Source organism: Vollenhovia emeryi, unplaced genomic scaffold, assembly GCF_000949405.1.
Source record: "Vollenhovia emeryi isolate VEMERY1.0 unplaced genomic scaffold, V.emery_V1.0 DF939159.1, whole genome shotgun sequence".
Classification (NCBI taxonomy): domain Eukaryota; kingdom Metazoa; phylum Arthropoda; class Insecta; order Hymenoptera; family Formicidae; genus Vollenhovia; species Vollenhovia emeryi.
In genome coordinates this window covers 344,897-357,498 of record NW_011967207.1, presented here as the reverse complement: position 1 = coordinate 357,498, position 12,602 = coordinate 344,897, and the positions used below count along the sequence as shown (strand labels likewise).

The 12,602-nt window shown below is 48.4% G+C and overlaps 3 protein-coding genes across 3 annotated transcripts in view; 2 read left to right on the top strand and 1 right to left on the bottom strand.

Moving 5' to 3' along the window:
* Positions 1–1,588, top strand: part of LOC105564802 (39S ribosomal protein L50, mitochondrial) — a 2,731-nt gene extending 1,143 nt beyond the window's left edge. Inside the window, exons 3-5 of the mRNA XM_012017481.1 lie at positions 413–615; positions 928–1,047; positions 1,377–1,588. Of these exons, the coding sequence (XP_011872871.1) occupies positions 413–615; positions 928–1,047; positions 1,377–1,510 (457 nt within the window). The 3' untranslated portion in view covers positions 1,511–1,588. The remainder of the gene's footprint in view (positions 1–412; positions 616–927; positions 1,048–1,376) is intronic.
* A 1,303-nt stretch (positions 1,589–2,891) lies between these two features.
* On the top strand, positions 2,892–8,594 carry LOC105564799. The gene is made up of 7 exons (XM_012017476.1): positions 2,892–3,248; positions 3,626–3,979; positions 5,289–5,456; positions 5,539–5,741; positions 5,879–6,047; positions 6,119–6,281; positions 6,828–8,594. The coding sequence occupies exons 1-7, from the start codon at positions 2,892–2,894 to the stop codon at positions 7,241–7,243; spliced, it is 1,830 nt and encodes a 609-aa protein (XP_011872866.1). The 3' UTR covers positions 7,244–8,594.
* The window catches only part of LOC105564800 (G protein-coupled receptor kinase 1), a 29,094-nt gene continuing 23,748 nt past the window's right edge, over positions 7,257–12,602 (bottom strand). The window contains exons 6-15 of the mRNA XM_012017477.1: positions 12,109–12,170; positions 11,968–12,019; positions 11,676–11,867; positions 11,249–11,556; positions 10,995–11,169; positions 10,201–10,578; positions 10,053–10,107; positions 9,829–9,977; positions 9,266–9,358; positions 7,257–8,965 (exon numbers count right to left, since the gene is read on the bottom strand). Of these exons, the coding sequence (XP_011872867.1) occupies positions 8,807–8,965; positions 9,266–9,358; positions 9,829–9,977; positions 10,053–10,107; positions 10,201–10,578; positions 10,995–11,169; positions 11,249–11,556; positions 11,676–11,867; positions 11,968–12,019; positions 12,109–12,170 (1,623 nt within the window). The 3' untranslated portion in view covers positions 7,257–8,806. The remainder of the gene's footprint in view (positions 8,966–9,265; positions 9,359–9,828; positions 9,978–10,052; positions 10,108–10,200; positions 10,579–10,994; positions 11,170–11,248; positions 11,557–11,675; positions 11,868–11,967; positions 12,020–12,108; positions 12,171–12,602) is intronic.

Sequence of the window (12,602 nt, the reverse complement as noted above, 5' to 3'; positions counted from 1 at the left end):
GCGCGCGCGCGCGATGGCAGCACCCGTACGGCCAGCGGGCATCGATCTCGTCCCCTCTCTTCCTGCGGCCCCCCCCCCTCCCCATCCCTCTCTCCCAGGACCTTTGTCCTTTCCTCTCGCGCGTCACGACGAATTTCATCGCGCGAGAGAGACGGCGAGAACGATCCTTCCCGGACCGCGCGCGAGAAAAGTTCGCCGCGGGAGGGAAATCGTCGAATCGACGAGAACATTTTTTCCCATCCCCCCCTCCTCTCTCCCCCGCCCTGCTTGTCGTCTCGCGGTTTTCGTTTCAACAGGTAACGGGGCGCTTCGAATCACTCGACGGCTGCTCCACACCGGCGAATTGCACCGGGCGCGATCGCGCGGAGAGGAGCCGCGGGTCGAGTCGCGAATGCGGATGTCCTGCTTTCAGATTTCTGCGGCCGTACAAGTCCTACGAGCCGCCGGCGGACGCGACCGAGAGGATCGACAGGATCTGCGAGAGCCGGAGCATCCCCCGGCACGACGACGCGAGGCTCGAGGATCTCGCCCGTCGCTTCGAGCTGTTCGTCGCCTGCGAGGGGGAATTCAAGCACTCCATCCCGAACTCGCTGCTCTGCACCATCGAGAGCATCGGTGAGCGAGGAGAGAAGTTTGTTTTTTTTCCCCTCTCGTTATTTATCAAGCGCGAAAGGTCGCATTTATCAATCGAGAAAACAGATCTCGCGGCGAAATCGGCGAACTCTCTCCGACACATTTTTGTTGGTTTTTTTATATTTATTTATTCGGAGATCCGTCTTCCAATCCCCCTTTTCAGACTTCGGTGTTTCCAACTTTTGCTCTTACACGGGGCTCGATGACGCGAGAAACTTTTCGCATCAGCCCGAGCGCGCGCGCGCGCGGAATCGATCAATCGACAATAAATAAGTATGAATCCCGCGTGCGTAGGGGACCTGAAGCGGTTTTACTCGACACCGGTGGACAGCCTGACGCCGTACGAAGCGCTGCGTAAAGTAGATTTGCCCAAGAATTTGCACATCCAACAGGATTATCACCGATTCCATCCGGGTGAGGCGCCCCGCGGAATTCGTCAAGCTGCCGCGCCGATTTTTACAGCGGCGACTGTTTAAGGCTGCGATCGGAAACATCAGCCGAGTGCCCGAGCGGTCAATTCTGCACCTTAAGCCAACGGCACACGATACTATTTTTTTCTACTTCAGGATTTAGCCTTAGGTCACCTGCATCCTTGTTGGCTGTCGTAAGCGATCCAGTGAGAAAAATAGTATCGTGTACTGTTGACTTTAAGACACAGAATTGACCACTAGGGCACTCGGCTGATGTTTCCGAACGCAGCCTAAACGCGCGATAACGTTCTGTTCTTTTCCTCCCCCGGCCAGACACCGACACCATGTTCAACGGCAAAACGGCGTTCCCGCAGAGCTCCACCCTCGTGACCGGAATCAAGTACAAGAAGAAGTACCCCGGGCACAAACAGGAGAATCCGTGGCTGAACGAGCAGATGAAGATCTAAATGGACATTGTTGCACCCTACGGAAACAAGTTGCGAAAACTGTATCGATTGTAAATGCAATAAATTCGTTAAACAAAACTCCTTAAGGTCGTTTTAAGAACCTTCGCGGTAGCGCCTAAACGACGCGTCACAGGACATGGGTTGCTCGACAAAAAATGATCCTTTCTGCGAGACCTCTCCCCAGAAAACATTTTGCGCGCAAACATCTGGCACTATGACGACGCACTTGGATAGAATTTTGCTTGCGTTGTTGAGCCATTTTTGTACGCGAGTTGATAGATATTTGCGCTAAGTTATACGTTAATACATGAGCTAGCCACTTGCGTGCAAAAGCACAGACTAAACTCAGGCAAATCTCGTACAAATTTGTATGCATAAGACAAGCAAAGTTTGCGCGCAAGGATTGTTATCTGGGTCATTCCTCAAAGTTTGTCGGTGAGGTTCTGAATCATATGTCGGTCCTTTTTCTTCCACCCAGAAAGGAGATGGATCAACATATAGTTCCGACTTCTGACTAACGACCAACAACTCATTGTAGACCGGGCCTTAGTCGGAACTATATGTCGGTCCTTTTTCTTTCACCCAGAAAGAAAAAGGATTGACACGTAATTAAATAAATTAGTATGGCTCGTATGTATTAATCACAAATTTCAAAGAATTTAAAGGACTCAGAGCCGTGACAGGGTGGTAGTGTTTAAATATTCTATTCTAAGTTTATTGCGAAAAAATATCACCTCGGCCAGGGTTTGAACCTGCACCTCCCTCTCGCTAGGCGGGCGTCTCAACCAATTCGACCACCGAGGCACATGGCAATACTCATCGCAATAAACAGTCTAATGTTGATTCCCGAGTGCCACCTGATACATAATTGTACCTTCTGACTAACGACCAACAACTCATTGTAGACCAGGCCTTAGGTCCGGTCTACAACGAGTCGTTGGTCGTTAGTCAGAAGTCGCAACTATATGTTGATCCTTTTCCTTTCTGGGTGGAAGAAAAAGGACCGACATATAGTTCCGACTTCTGACTAACGACTCGTTGTAGACCGGGTCTTAAAGTAACGCATAATAACTGTCTTGTGACTTAAGAATACAAGACAGCCCAGGACCAAGTACTGGATACCGCGCAAACTTCCAAGCGCCGTCTCGGGGACGTCCCAAAGACGTTTCTCGGGGGTTCGTGCTACACGAGCGAGTACGTGATCGCGTAACCACGGGTGCAAGCCGCAGGAGCTTGTTCTCGATCGACCCGTCGCGGTGACGCGTAGCAACGTGCCGATGTGGGCATCAAGGCGGTAACAAACGGCGGTAACGAAGCGCGGCGCGGCTCGTTCGCGCGCAAGGTGCCGAGAGATTAGCTCGCGACCCGCGGCGATTTGGGGATGTCCGGGATCGCGAGCGCGACCGGCCTCCTGTCCGCGCGGGTTCGGCCGATTCGCAGATCGAAGCCCGAGGTGAGGACGGACGAAAAGACTAATATTAGCGAAACCGGGGGTGGCCGCGCCATCGCACGTGTGCGCCCCGCTTCCTTTACGTCAGCCCTTCTCTTTATTTATTCAAAGATCACGTGTATATATACGCAGAGCGTGCAACTATCGGGCAGCACCCGAGCTGCGCCGTTCGCCCTTCGACCGTTCGCCGGCCTCTTCAATCCTTATCCGTACGGCTGCTCGGTGCTGTGCAACCATCCGGCGGATTGCGAGGCGAAGGAGGTGGTTCGACGCGCTAAGGACACATGGGTAAAAAATTCATTCGCCGCGCACGGGGGGAGAAGACGGGTGTGACGCCGTAAAAAAAATATATATAATATGCCAAGTTACGTAAGGCACGAGACGTAGAGTTCGCTGCGTCTCGTACATGTTTAAATGTATGAGTTTTATTCTTGTCCCGAGAAATTTAAGTATATTTTTTGCAGCGAATAAAATTTCGCCACAGCAGAAACGCGGACCTGTCCCGTCCACCTTGTACCGTGACGCGATAATAATTGAGCCATTGTTAACCGTTTAGCGAAGATTAGGGAAACTCGCTCAATCGCCCATCGTCTCTCCCGCAAATTTCGACGCGCTCGTCACCCAGCGCGACATTCGCGCGTCTTTCACGCTACATTTTTCATCAGGCGACCGAGGGAAAAGCTCTTTTGCTGCCGGAGGAGATGGAGATGATACGGACGAGCCTGTTAGCGGTGGGCGCAGGCGGAGGCGGAGGCGAGGCCGCGGCTGGAAATGTCGGAGGTGGCGGCGGCGGTGGCGATGGCTACAATACCGAGGTGACCGCCTCGGCGGTGCCCGAGGAGCTCTTCCGGAAATACACGGAAACCGATTCGCGACCTTTGACCCCGGCGCCCACGCTCGCCAGCGGACCAACGGCGTTAACTGGCCGCGCGGCCCAGGAGGATCCGCCGGCGACCTGCAATCCGCGCGAGCGCACCACCCTGGTCCTGGATCTCCGTGCGAGCTCGCGGAATCAGCAGGTGGTCGGTGTCAGATGCAGAACCCGCCCCCGACGATTTGCCGCCGCTTTCTACCCGGCATCTTTCTTCCGGCCTTTGTCGCGGGCGGACTCGCGTGTCGCACGCCCCGAGACGAGTCTCCTGATCAAAGGAGAAACGACAAAGCGACCTAAGAATAGTAATCGCCGCAGCTTAGAACCCGGGGAGCGAGCTGACGTTATTTGTCGTCATTTTGACGTCGAGGTGTCGTTAAAAGCGTCATTTTGACGTCAACGTGACGATAAATAACGCCAGCTTTTGCTAAGAACTCCACTACAAAAGCGCCGACAAAGATATACGAAAGAAAATAGTTGAAACTGTCGTGACAAAGAAATATCGAAACGTCGACCAAGGACAAACGTAGAGTATAAACAGACTAATTTACGAAACAGCATGCTGCCAGGGAGAGATGAAAAGTCCAGATGACGTCAACTTGATGTTATATTGACCAAAGTTATGTCACATGTTGATCGATACATCAAATTGATGTCACCTGGACTTTTCATCTCGCCGCGGGCTGTAGATAATCGAACCTTGTTTCGAAAACAATTGACAGTTTACGAGCAGACGTTCTATAGATCCCGCCGTACTGAAAAGATGCCTCGAGTCTAATCCACAATGTGTTCTTTGCGTCTAGAAACATTCCGTTTTACAGCCAATGAATATCCACATTTGAAGCATTTGTGCACGTTGATAAACTGTATATTGCATAACGTACAATCTAACGCTGCCGGCAAATGTTTTAAGCGCATTGACCTGCTTATGCAAACTAGAACGTTCTAATTGCAAGAAACAGAGGAAAGTCCTCTATTATGAGATAGTAGGTTTTCAACGTCCAAATTCAGTGACAAATCTTTTTTTCGCAACGATTACACGATGTAACAATCAATTTTCCACTAAACAGACTTCACTCCAAGAGCAGTATATTCATGGTGGAACCAACCGACGATGCCTATTAATTTAGCAGGAACCCCGCTATCTCGTATTAGGAGCCTATCCCATAATAGAGGGCTCCTCTACATTGTAGACTTGAAGCGTTTCTACACACTGGCTACGTTCAGCAGAAAGAGCTGCTCTTTCTGCTGAACGTAGCCAGTGTGTAGAAACGGCGATCAAGCCGGAAGCGGCAATTTATTTTTTCTACTTGCCTAATAGCACAGTGCACTGGCTGAACATTGGCCCAATACAAATGTTGGGTCAATGTTTAATCAATGCTTGGTCAATGCACTGCGCTACTAGGGTCGAGACGTCCGTTCGCCAAGGTGTTATCGGCAGTTTGCTCGGGTTTCAGGAAAGCGAGACTTTCAGCTGGCACGCTCTTACTCTCGAGCTGCCGCCCACGCCGCGGAAAAGCGAGATATTCGTCTGCAAGCCGATCCCGCGAGCGCAGCACTCGTCAGCGGCGCCCGTGCCGCCTCCTCCGTCGCCACCCTCGCCCGTCGCTGAAAAATGCGAGACGGTAAGTCTATTCTTTTTCTCGTCCGCGGGGGACGCTTTTCCGTCACTTGAGAAATGACGTTACCGTCGCTTATCGGTGAAAGAGCTCGTCTCGGCACGCGGAGGAAGAGGCCGACAGCGGCAGCGAGCGGCAACCGGCAATTACACGAAGACGGGGAAAGCGGTTGCATAAAAGAAAGTGTAGGAGGGGCTCCTCGACTTACGGCCAGCAAACGGAAGTTCGCGATCCGCTCGAGCCCACGGTGACGCAGGTCTCGCAGATCGAGAACGGATCGCGGCGATCGTCGTTAGTATCTACTAAAAAAATTAAAATAAAAATAATGCATCCGCACGCTACGATTAGCCTGCGTTTATTTACACGCTGCGACAGGAGTGTTCGATTGGGGGATTAAAAAAAAGTTTCTCTTTAATGAACCGTGACAGGCTCCGCGTAAACACAGCCGGGGAGGTCGACGGCTCGACGTCCCCCAAGAGAACGTCCGCGCAGACGGCGGGTCACACGATGCCGCCGAGCTTCCTCGCGCCGGACGTCCTGAAGCACCTGTGCAGAGAGCTGGATCGCGACAAGGTGGAGGCGGAATTCTCGACCAAGGTAAACAGGCGGATCTAAAAGAAAAACAAAATCGTCAGCCGATTGAAAATTTTCCTTACGGCCCGTTTTAGAGACGGATCGCCTTAGAGGAAGCGCTACGGGTGAAAGGCGACACGTACTCGGCTCTGCGCGGATCTCGTCAAACCAGTGCCGGCCCGTCGGCGGAAAACGCGCCCCGGATATTCTCCCGTCAAGCGGCGCGCTTTGAGCTGCTCGACAGTCAGAGCCTTCGCGGTACGTTTATGCGTATTGTATTGTTACGCCGTACGACATATATGAATGTGAATCGATATTTCAAGATGATTGTGATTAAAACGAGTAAAAGATATCAGGCGAGACGCTCCTGCGAGCTGTTTTCCAGTAAACATCAATTAACCAGTTACGTAACATCAACATTGTAAATGTAACGGAACGCACGTTGTGCGCACAACAGTTACATTGTTGAGTGGGAAATTATAATTGACGTTGTGCAACCGTTAGTTGTTGCTTACAGGGCTATTTCCTTTTGTATTGTAGAACCTATATGTGTGCAGGGGAGGCCGGCTAGTTGTTACAATTTCAGTTTAGGATTTTTTTTGTTTTCCTATTGCACCTGTAGTATTCAGCTTTCCATGTAATGAGAAGGTGTATATTAAGAGCTCTTAAGTATTGAATTTTTGGAAACTCACTGTAACAACTTGCCTCTTGTAACAACCGGTCTCCCCTGCGTGTACACACGCCGTATTGTTTTATCTGCTTTATCTCGTCGATTGGAATTCATTCACGACGTAATCGTTGCAGGACTAACGGCGCTCCAGTACCTCAGCAAGCACGTGTACGTCACGTCGGGAAGAAAACTGATATTCGGTCGAATATTTAATAGATTCAACGAGGAGGCGTTGCACAGCGCGCGACGCATTTCACCGAGCGACGTCGAAGAGGCTCTTCGGGAAGTGGTCGGGAAGGCATTGACGGACCAACAGCGATCTTATATGAAGTCTGTGATAGGAGACGTGACGCAACCACTGGGATTCAGGGAGTGGTGCGGATTGTGCGCCGCCGTCGAGAGGCTGCTGTGTCCTCTGCCGTCGAGGGAGAGCGATCCGCCGACGTGGCTCGAGAGAACGGACTTCGAAGCTCTGGAACGGAGACTCAAGTCAAGCGGGTCGGTGGATTCCACGCTGGCGTTATTGTTGAAGGAGATTCGTGACAGATAAAATATAACGTTTCTTATTATACATACTCTCTTTTATCACAGTGATCGCTAATTATAATGTTCGTATCGTGTAAATCTTACGATGAATTTAATACGTTATAATTGTATGATGTAAGCCTAGAAAATAAAACTTTTTCACGGTTCTACAAACGATCCCTATATATATATGTATATATATGTATATCTCGACGAAAAGTGCGCAGCAGATAGTAAATAGTTTGGTACTTGAAGCAAACACGCGTACATAAATTATGAGTATTGGATTCATTTATAAATCACGAATGAAAACTATTACAGGATACTTGCTATTGTTATTTGACCAACAAACGTGATTATCGAAATAAACTCTACCTTTCATAAATGTACCAAATTCCAATTGTTACGGTATAAAAAATGGACCAATTCATTCGTGACATTGATATGTAATTCTTTTCTCGTACAACTGTTTAAATCGAACATTTGTTAATTTCGCACATCAATCACGATTACGTAAAGATTACCGACTGTTTCGAACATAATGTAATGGAGATCACAAATACTTACTGGACTTTAGCTGTTGCTCTACTGATACATGATGCAGGACGAAAGAAAGCTCTTCTCATCTACGTTCATCGCATATTTTATTGCCGGAGCGGACTTTGCGTATATCCACTCGAGCGTACATATGTTGCATGCATTCGGTATTCGATTCACTTTTGGTTAATATACAAACGATTTTTCTTTTTTTTTCTTCTCATTCTCTCGCACTTAATAACACAATAAATAATGAGTCACTTTTGTTTCATCATAAGGATAATATAAAACTGGTCTCGCTCTTTTTCTCTCTCTCTTTCTGCAGTAGTAAATAAATTAAGTAAACGAGCGGTACGACGAACGCGTAAAAAGTAATAAGAGTACGGGATCGCGTAGAGAGTACTAGGTCATAATAATACACTACCGGATGTGTTTTGTGGTTCCCGTGTGTTATCTGTTCAACTTTTGTTCGTCGCTCGGTCGGTCGCTAGTCGCTACGTCACATGTTGCACATACAACTAATGTACAAATATAACGAGATGCCTACGCGCCCGCGCCAGTGACCAGAAGGAGCCGCGATTACTTTACGTGTACGTATGTTTCCTTTTGCGCGTATACGTGTATGTAAACGTGTGTACGTGTGTGTATGGGCGCGCGTGCATCATCCTCGTGGCCCTGGGAGAACGTACGCACGATACGACACTACTTGGCTAGAGTCTCTATAATACACAGCGCAGCGCTATCCGCCGTATAACGAAATTTTCTTTAGGACGTTCCGTTTGATCGAGGTGTGCCAAAACAGGGATTTATCCGCTTTTTTTTAACGCCGCGGCGTTAAAGTCCAGAGTGAGCTTTCGGAAGGAAAGAGGCACTACCTGCGTTGCCACTCCGAGAAACGTTTCTTGTTCTCTTCTGTCGAATCCTTTCTTTCCTATCCGTCGCTGCTCTCCCCATCATCCGTTTAGTATAAAAAAAGTTGTTGCTGCTGTTGCTGCTGCGGGGCAGTGGGACTGGAGTATGACGGTGCGATGTCGCACATGACGACAGTGGGCTAGTTGCCGTTCGTGGATCGCTGCGTCGCCGGGATTACTGCGTCCCGCTCAGTCCCGTAGATCTTGCCTGCTTTCCTCGCCATGTTCCCGAGCATCTCCATTGAGCATTTGTGTGCCGATCTTAACGAGAGCGCCCATTCCTTCAAGCTGATCTCGTCCTACGGTAAGTCAATTATTAGTAGCGCTCGAGACTTAACGCTCTAACTTTTCAATGATCGGATACGAGTTGAAATCCCTGCTTGAGAAGCTTCAATCTTTTCGATTTCTCGAAATTCTATACCTCATTAATTGTTTTCGCTAATGTTCAAACTGATATGAATTATCCGACATTGAAACTCGAAAGTTTTCACTTTTAACTATTTTAACAGTTAGGTCACGCGTTTAAAATCACTTGATTCTAATGGTTGCGTTTTATCGCAAAGTAACATCAATAGAGATACTGAAATGGATTCACTTACGGCATTTGTAAGTACGATCTTCGCGTCCCTCGTACGCATTACGATGCACTGTTCCCCCTTTACGAGCTGTAGATCCGCCCCTACTTCCTCGACCTGAAAATGTTTCGCATCGCACAATGCAAGGTACCCTTTTTCTCGAATGAGGTGAAACGTGAAATGTATCATATCACATATCAAGTAACAGGATCGATATAACATTATATATTCTGAAAATATCACGGCTTAATTTTTTTTATCTCCTTTAACACATTCACAACCGCTGACGTAGTTTCACGTCGTTTTAAAATTCGTAGCTGGTCGCTACTGATGTAATTTTACGTCATTTCATATTTATAGGGAAACAGACGCCTTTGTGATTCGTATTTACAAGTGGTTACAAGCGTGATATTGTTAAAACAATTTTTTTTCTATTTTTATTCTCATTTTAATGCCAGCGCCCTGTGGCGATCAGTCTCAAATTTTTGTAAACTGCACGTGGCTCCCAGTTTTAGGTCGCACGCTGGAATCGCCGGCTGCGAAAATGTTAATGTACTCTGTCACCCACGGTATTCAATGTTACTTACTTGATCGAGAAACACGAGCTCAGGTTTAGTCGCTGATTCCGGATGTAACTCTAACCGATTCGGATATAGTTTCGCGTAGCGCGTCTGCCATGCGCTCGCAAATGGACCGCCTAATTTCTTTATATAACCGTGTAATATACAGTCCGAACCTGCAAGAATAAACAATCGATTCTGATTACGGCTCCATCCGGATAGAATATCCACGCGATACGCGACGCGCTTACCCTTCTCATCTGTGTCGAACCGTTGTTTTTGCTTCGCCTTCTTTTTATTCTCCAACTACGAGGACGGAACAAAGCGAGATCCTCAGATTAATAAAGGCCCGATAATCATCAAGTTATTACGGGCAATTAAGTGAAATATTTATTTTACCTTGTCCGCTTCGTTATTGATTGTCTCGAACACAGTCTCGGCCACTTCAGTCTGCCATCTTTCGGAGATGACTAGAGGAAAGTTTTTGTACAAATCTTGATCCGCCTCCGTCAGCTTGATCCCCTTCGTGTCCTCCTCGTCGAAGGAGCCGATGTCGAAGGCGTCCGCGGCGTTGACCTCGCCGCGCGGCGGTATCAACGGCGGCGTGTACTTTAGCAGGTACACCTGCTGCCAATCGATACCATTGAAAAACGGGTGCGCCTTTAACTCGTCCGCGCCGTTGCCACGGCAGCCGAGTCTGTTGTTGATGTCCCGCTGTAGCAAACCTTCCAACAGCGACTGCAACTCCCGCGAGAATGTCTCCGGTATTCCGACGTTCTGCAATTGATTAAAAGAATTAAACTGAATCCTCACGTGTACGAGTTCTCGAGAGATCTCCGTGAAACGCTTGGAGTCTTTCGACCGCGTCAGACTGCGACAGCAGAAGCGAAAAGTTACATCGCTCTTTTCACGCTCTGTGCACAAAGATAAATTAGTTTTTAATGGTTCTCTCGCTAATAAACAAAAGACAATCAAAGTGCAATTTACGCCTTGCTTTTCCGCAGAATAAAATCTTACAGAGATCGAGGCAAGATTTACAGTTGTCTGCTAATTCACAGATTTATTTTATCGGACACAAGTGACGTGTAAAAAGATACAATTCACTTGAACGCACAAAAAGACACGTGTAAATCTTCGCTTATGACGCGTCACAGTTTGATTGCAGCGAACGACCGGGAATCTTAACAACGCACCATGGTTAGCGTCATACGGTCTATCTCGTGTTTGTCCTTGGTGTTTTGCTGCCTGAACGGACTGCGTCCTATCAAGAGCTTGTACAGCACGCAACCGAAGGAGAACCAATCCGCGCTCGAGTCGTACGGGGTGTTCTTCGAGAGTACCTCCGGCGCCATATATCCGTGCGTGCCGCTGTTGCAAGAAGAACAAGTTCAGGCCGTTGCGTTACAGGGCGAAAAGCTTCGATCGGACTTTGGCCGTGTATACGTACACACTCGCGTGCGGCTTCTTCTTTGAGAAATCACATGCCAATCCCAGATCCGATATCCTGACGTGGCCGTGCTCGTCCAGCAGTATGTTCGCGGGCTTCAGATCGCGGTAGACGATGTACCTGCGGTGCATGTGCTCGAGGCCGAGGATCATTTCCGCGGCGTAGAACTTGACTTCCGGCTCGTTGAAGACCCCGTGTTGGTTTAGGTGGTAATGCAGGTCGCCGCCGTTCATCAGATCCAATATGAAGCACAGCTTGTCGGCGGTGTGAAACGCATACGTCATGCACACTATGAACGGGCAGTCCACCTGCGGTGACAACGCTTTATCACGTCACCGTTCGCGTCGCCGTGATTCAACGCGAGAGCGCTCGTTTTTTTTTTTTCGACAAAGGAGGAAAGGAAAAATAAAAAACCCAAGTTCCTTACCCCGGTACTGACTAGCGAGAGCATTATCCTCTCGTTGAGAGCTAACGTTTCGCCCTGCTTCATCTTGATGCGCTTCTTATCCAGGCATTTCATGGCGTACATCTTGCCAGTGTCCGCTTTCCGGCAACCGTACACCTCGCCGAAGCCGCCCCTGCCTATTATTCGATGCACGCTGAAGTCGTTCATCGTCAGCTGCAATTTCCGTTATAAAACGCGCGATAATTTAATCTCGAAAATTCCGTCCTCGAAAAGGGCGGAGGAAGGCGGGATTAGGGTATTAACTTATCTGTACCTGGATGTTCAGCTCCAAGTTTTTCCACTGGCAGAAACGGGTATACTTATCGCTAGAAACATACACAAGTTTTTTTGTTCTTTAAATCACAAACTACACCAGGCTCGGTTTATTCGCGTACTCGGGGATGTCATTTAGTACCTTTCCAGGAATTTCTGAAACGGCTCCCCGCGCAGATGGTTGAATATCTCCTCGATGTACGGCTACGGGCAGAAAAACGGGGGGGGAAAAAGTTTCGTGAGTCACGAGCAATAAATCGATCACGTGCGCGCAATCGCGGATGGAGAAGGCCACGAGACAATGACCTACCTCGAACAAGTTAACTGGGACTTCATTTTTCATGAGATACTTGTGCACGTGAGACACCGCCTCTTGCGAATATTCCTGCAACAGACAGACGCGTCGCGTGCGTTAAGGGGATGCTGGATGATTCTGCATTTTGCACCTTTTTAAACTAAAAACTGCCAGTTCGCGGAAACATTTGGGTAATAAACAAATTAAATAGCTTACGAGTACAGTTGGAAAGCAACGTGCTATGCCGTTCAAATGAAATAACAATATGGCATCACTGAAACGAATTTTGTAAGTCTAATAATAAATAATAGTGAGCAACACACATGCTACATGTACTGTAT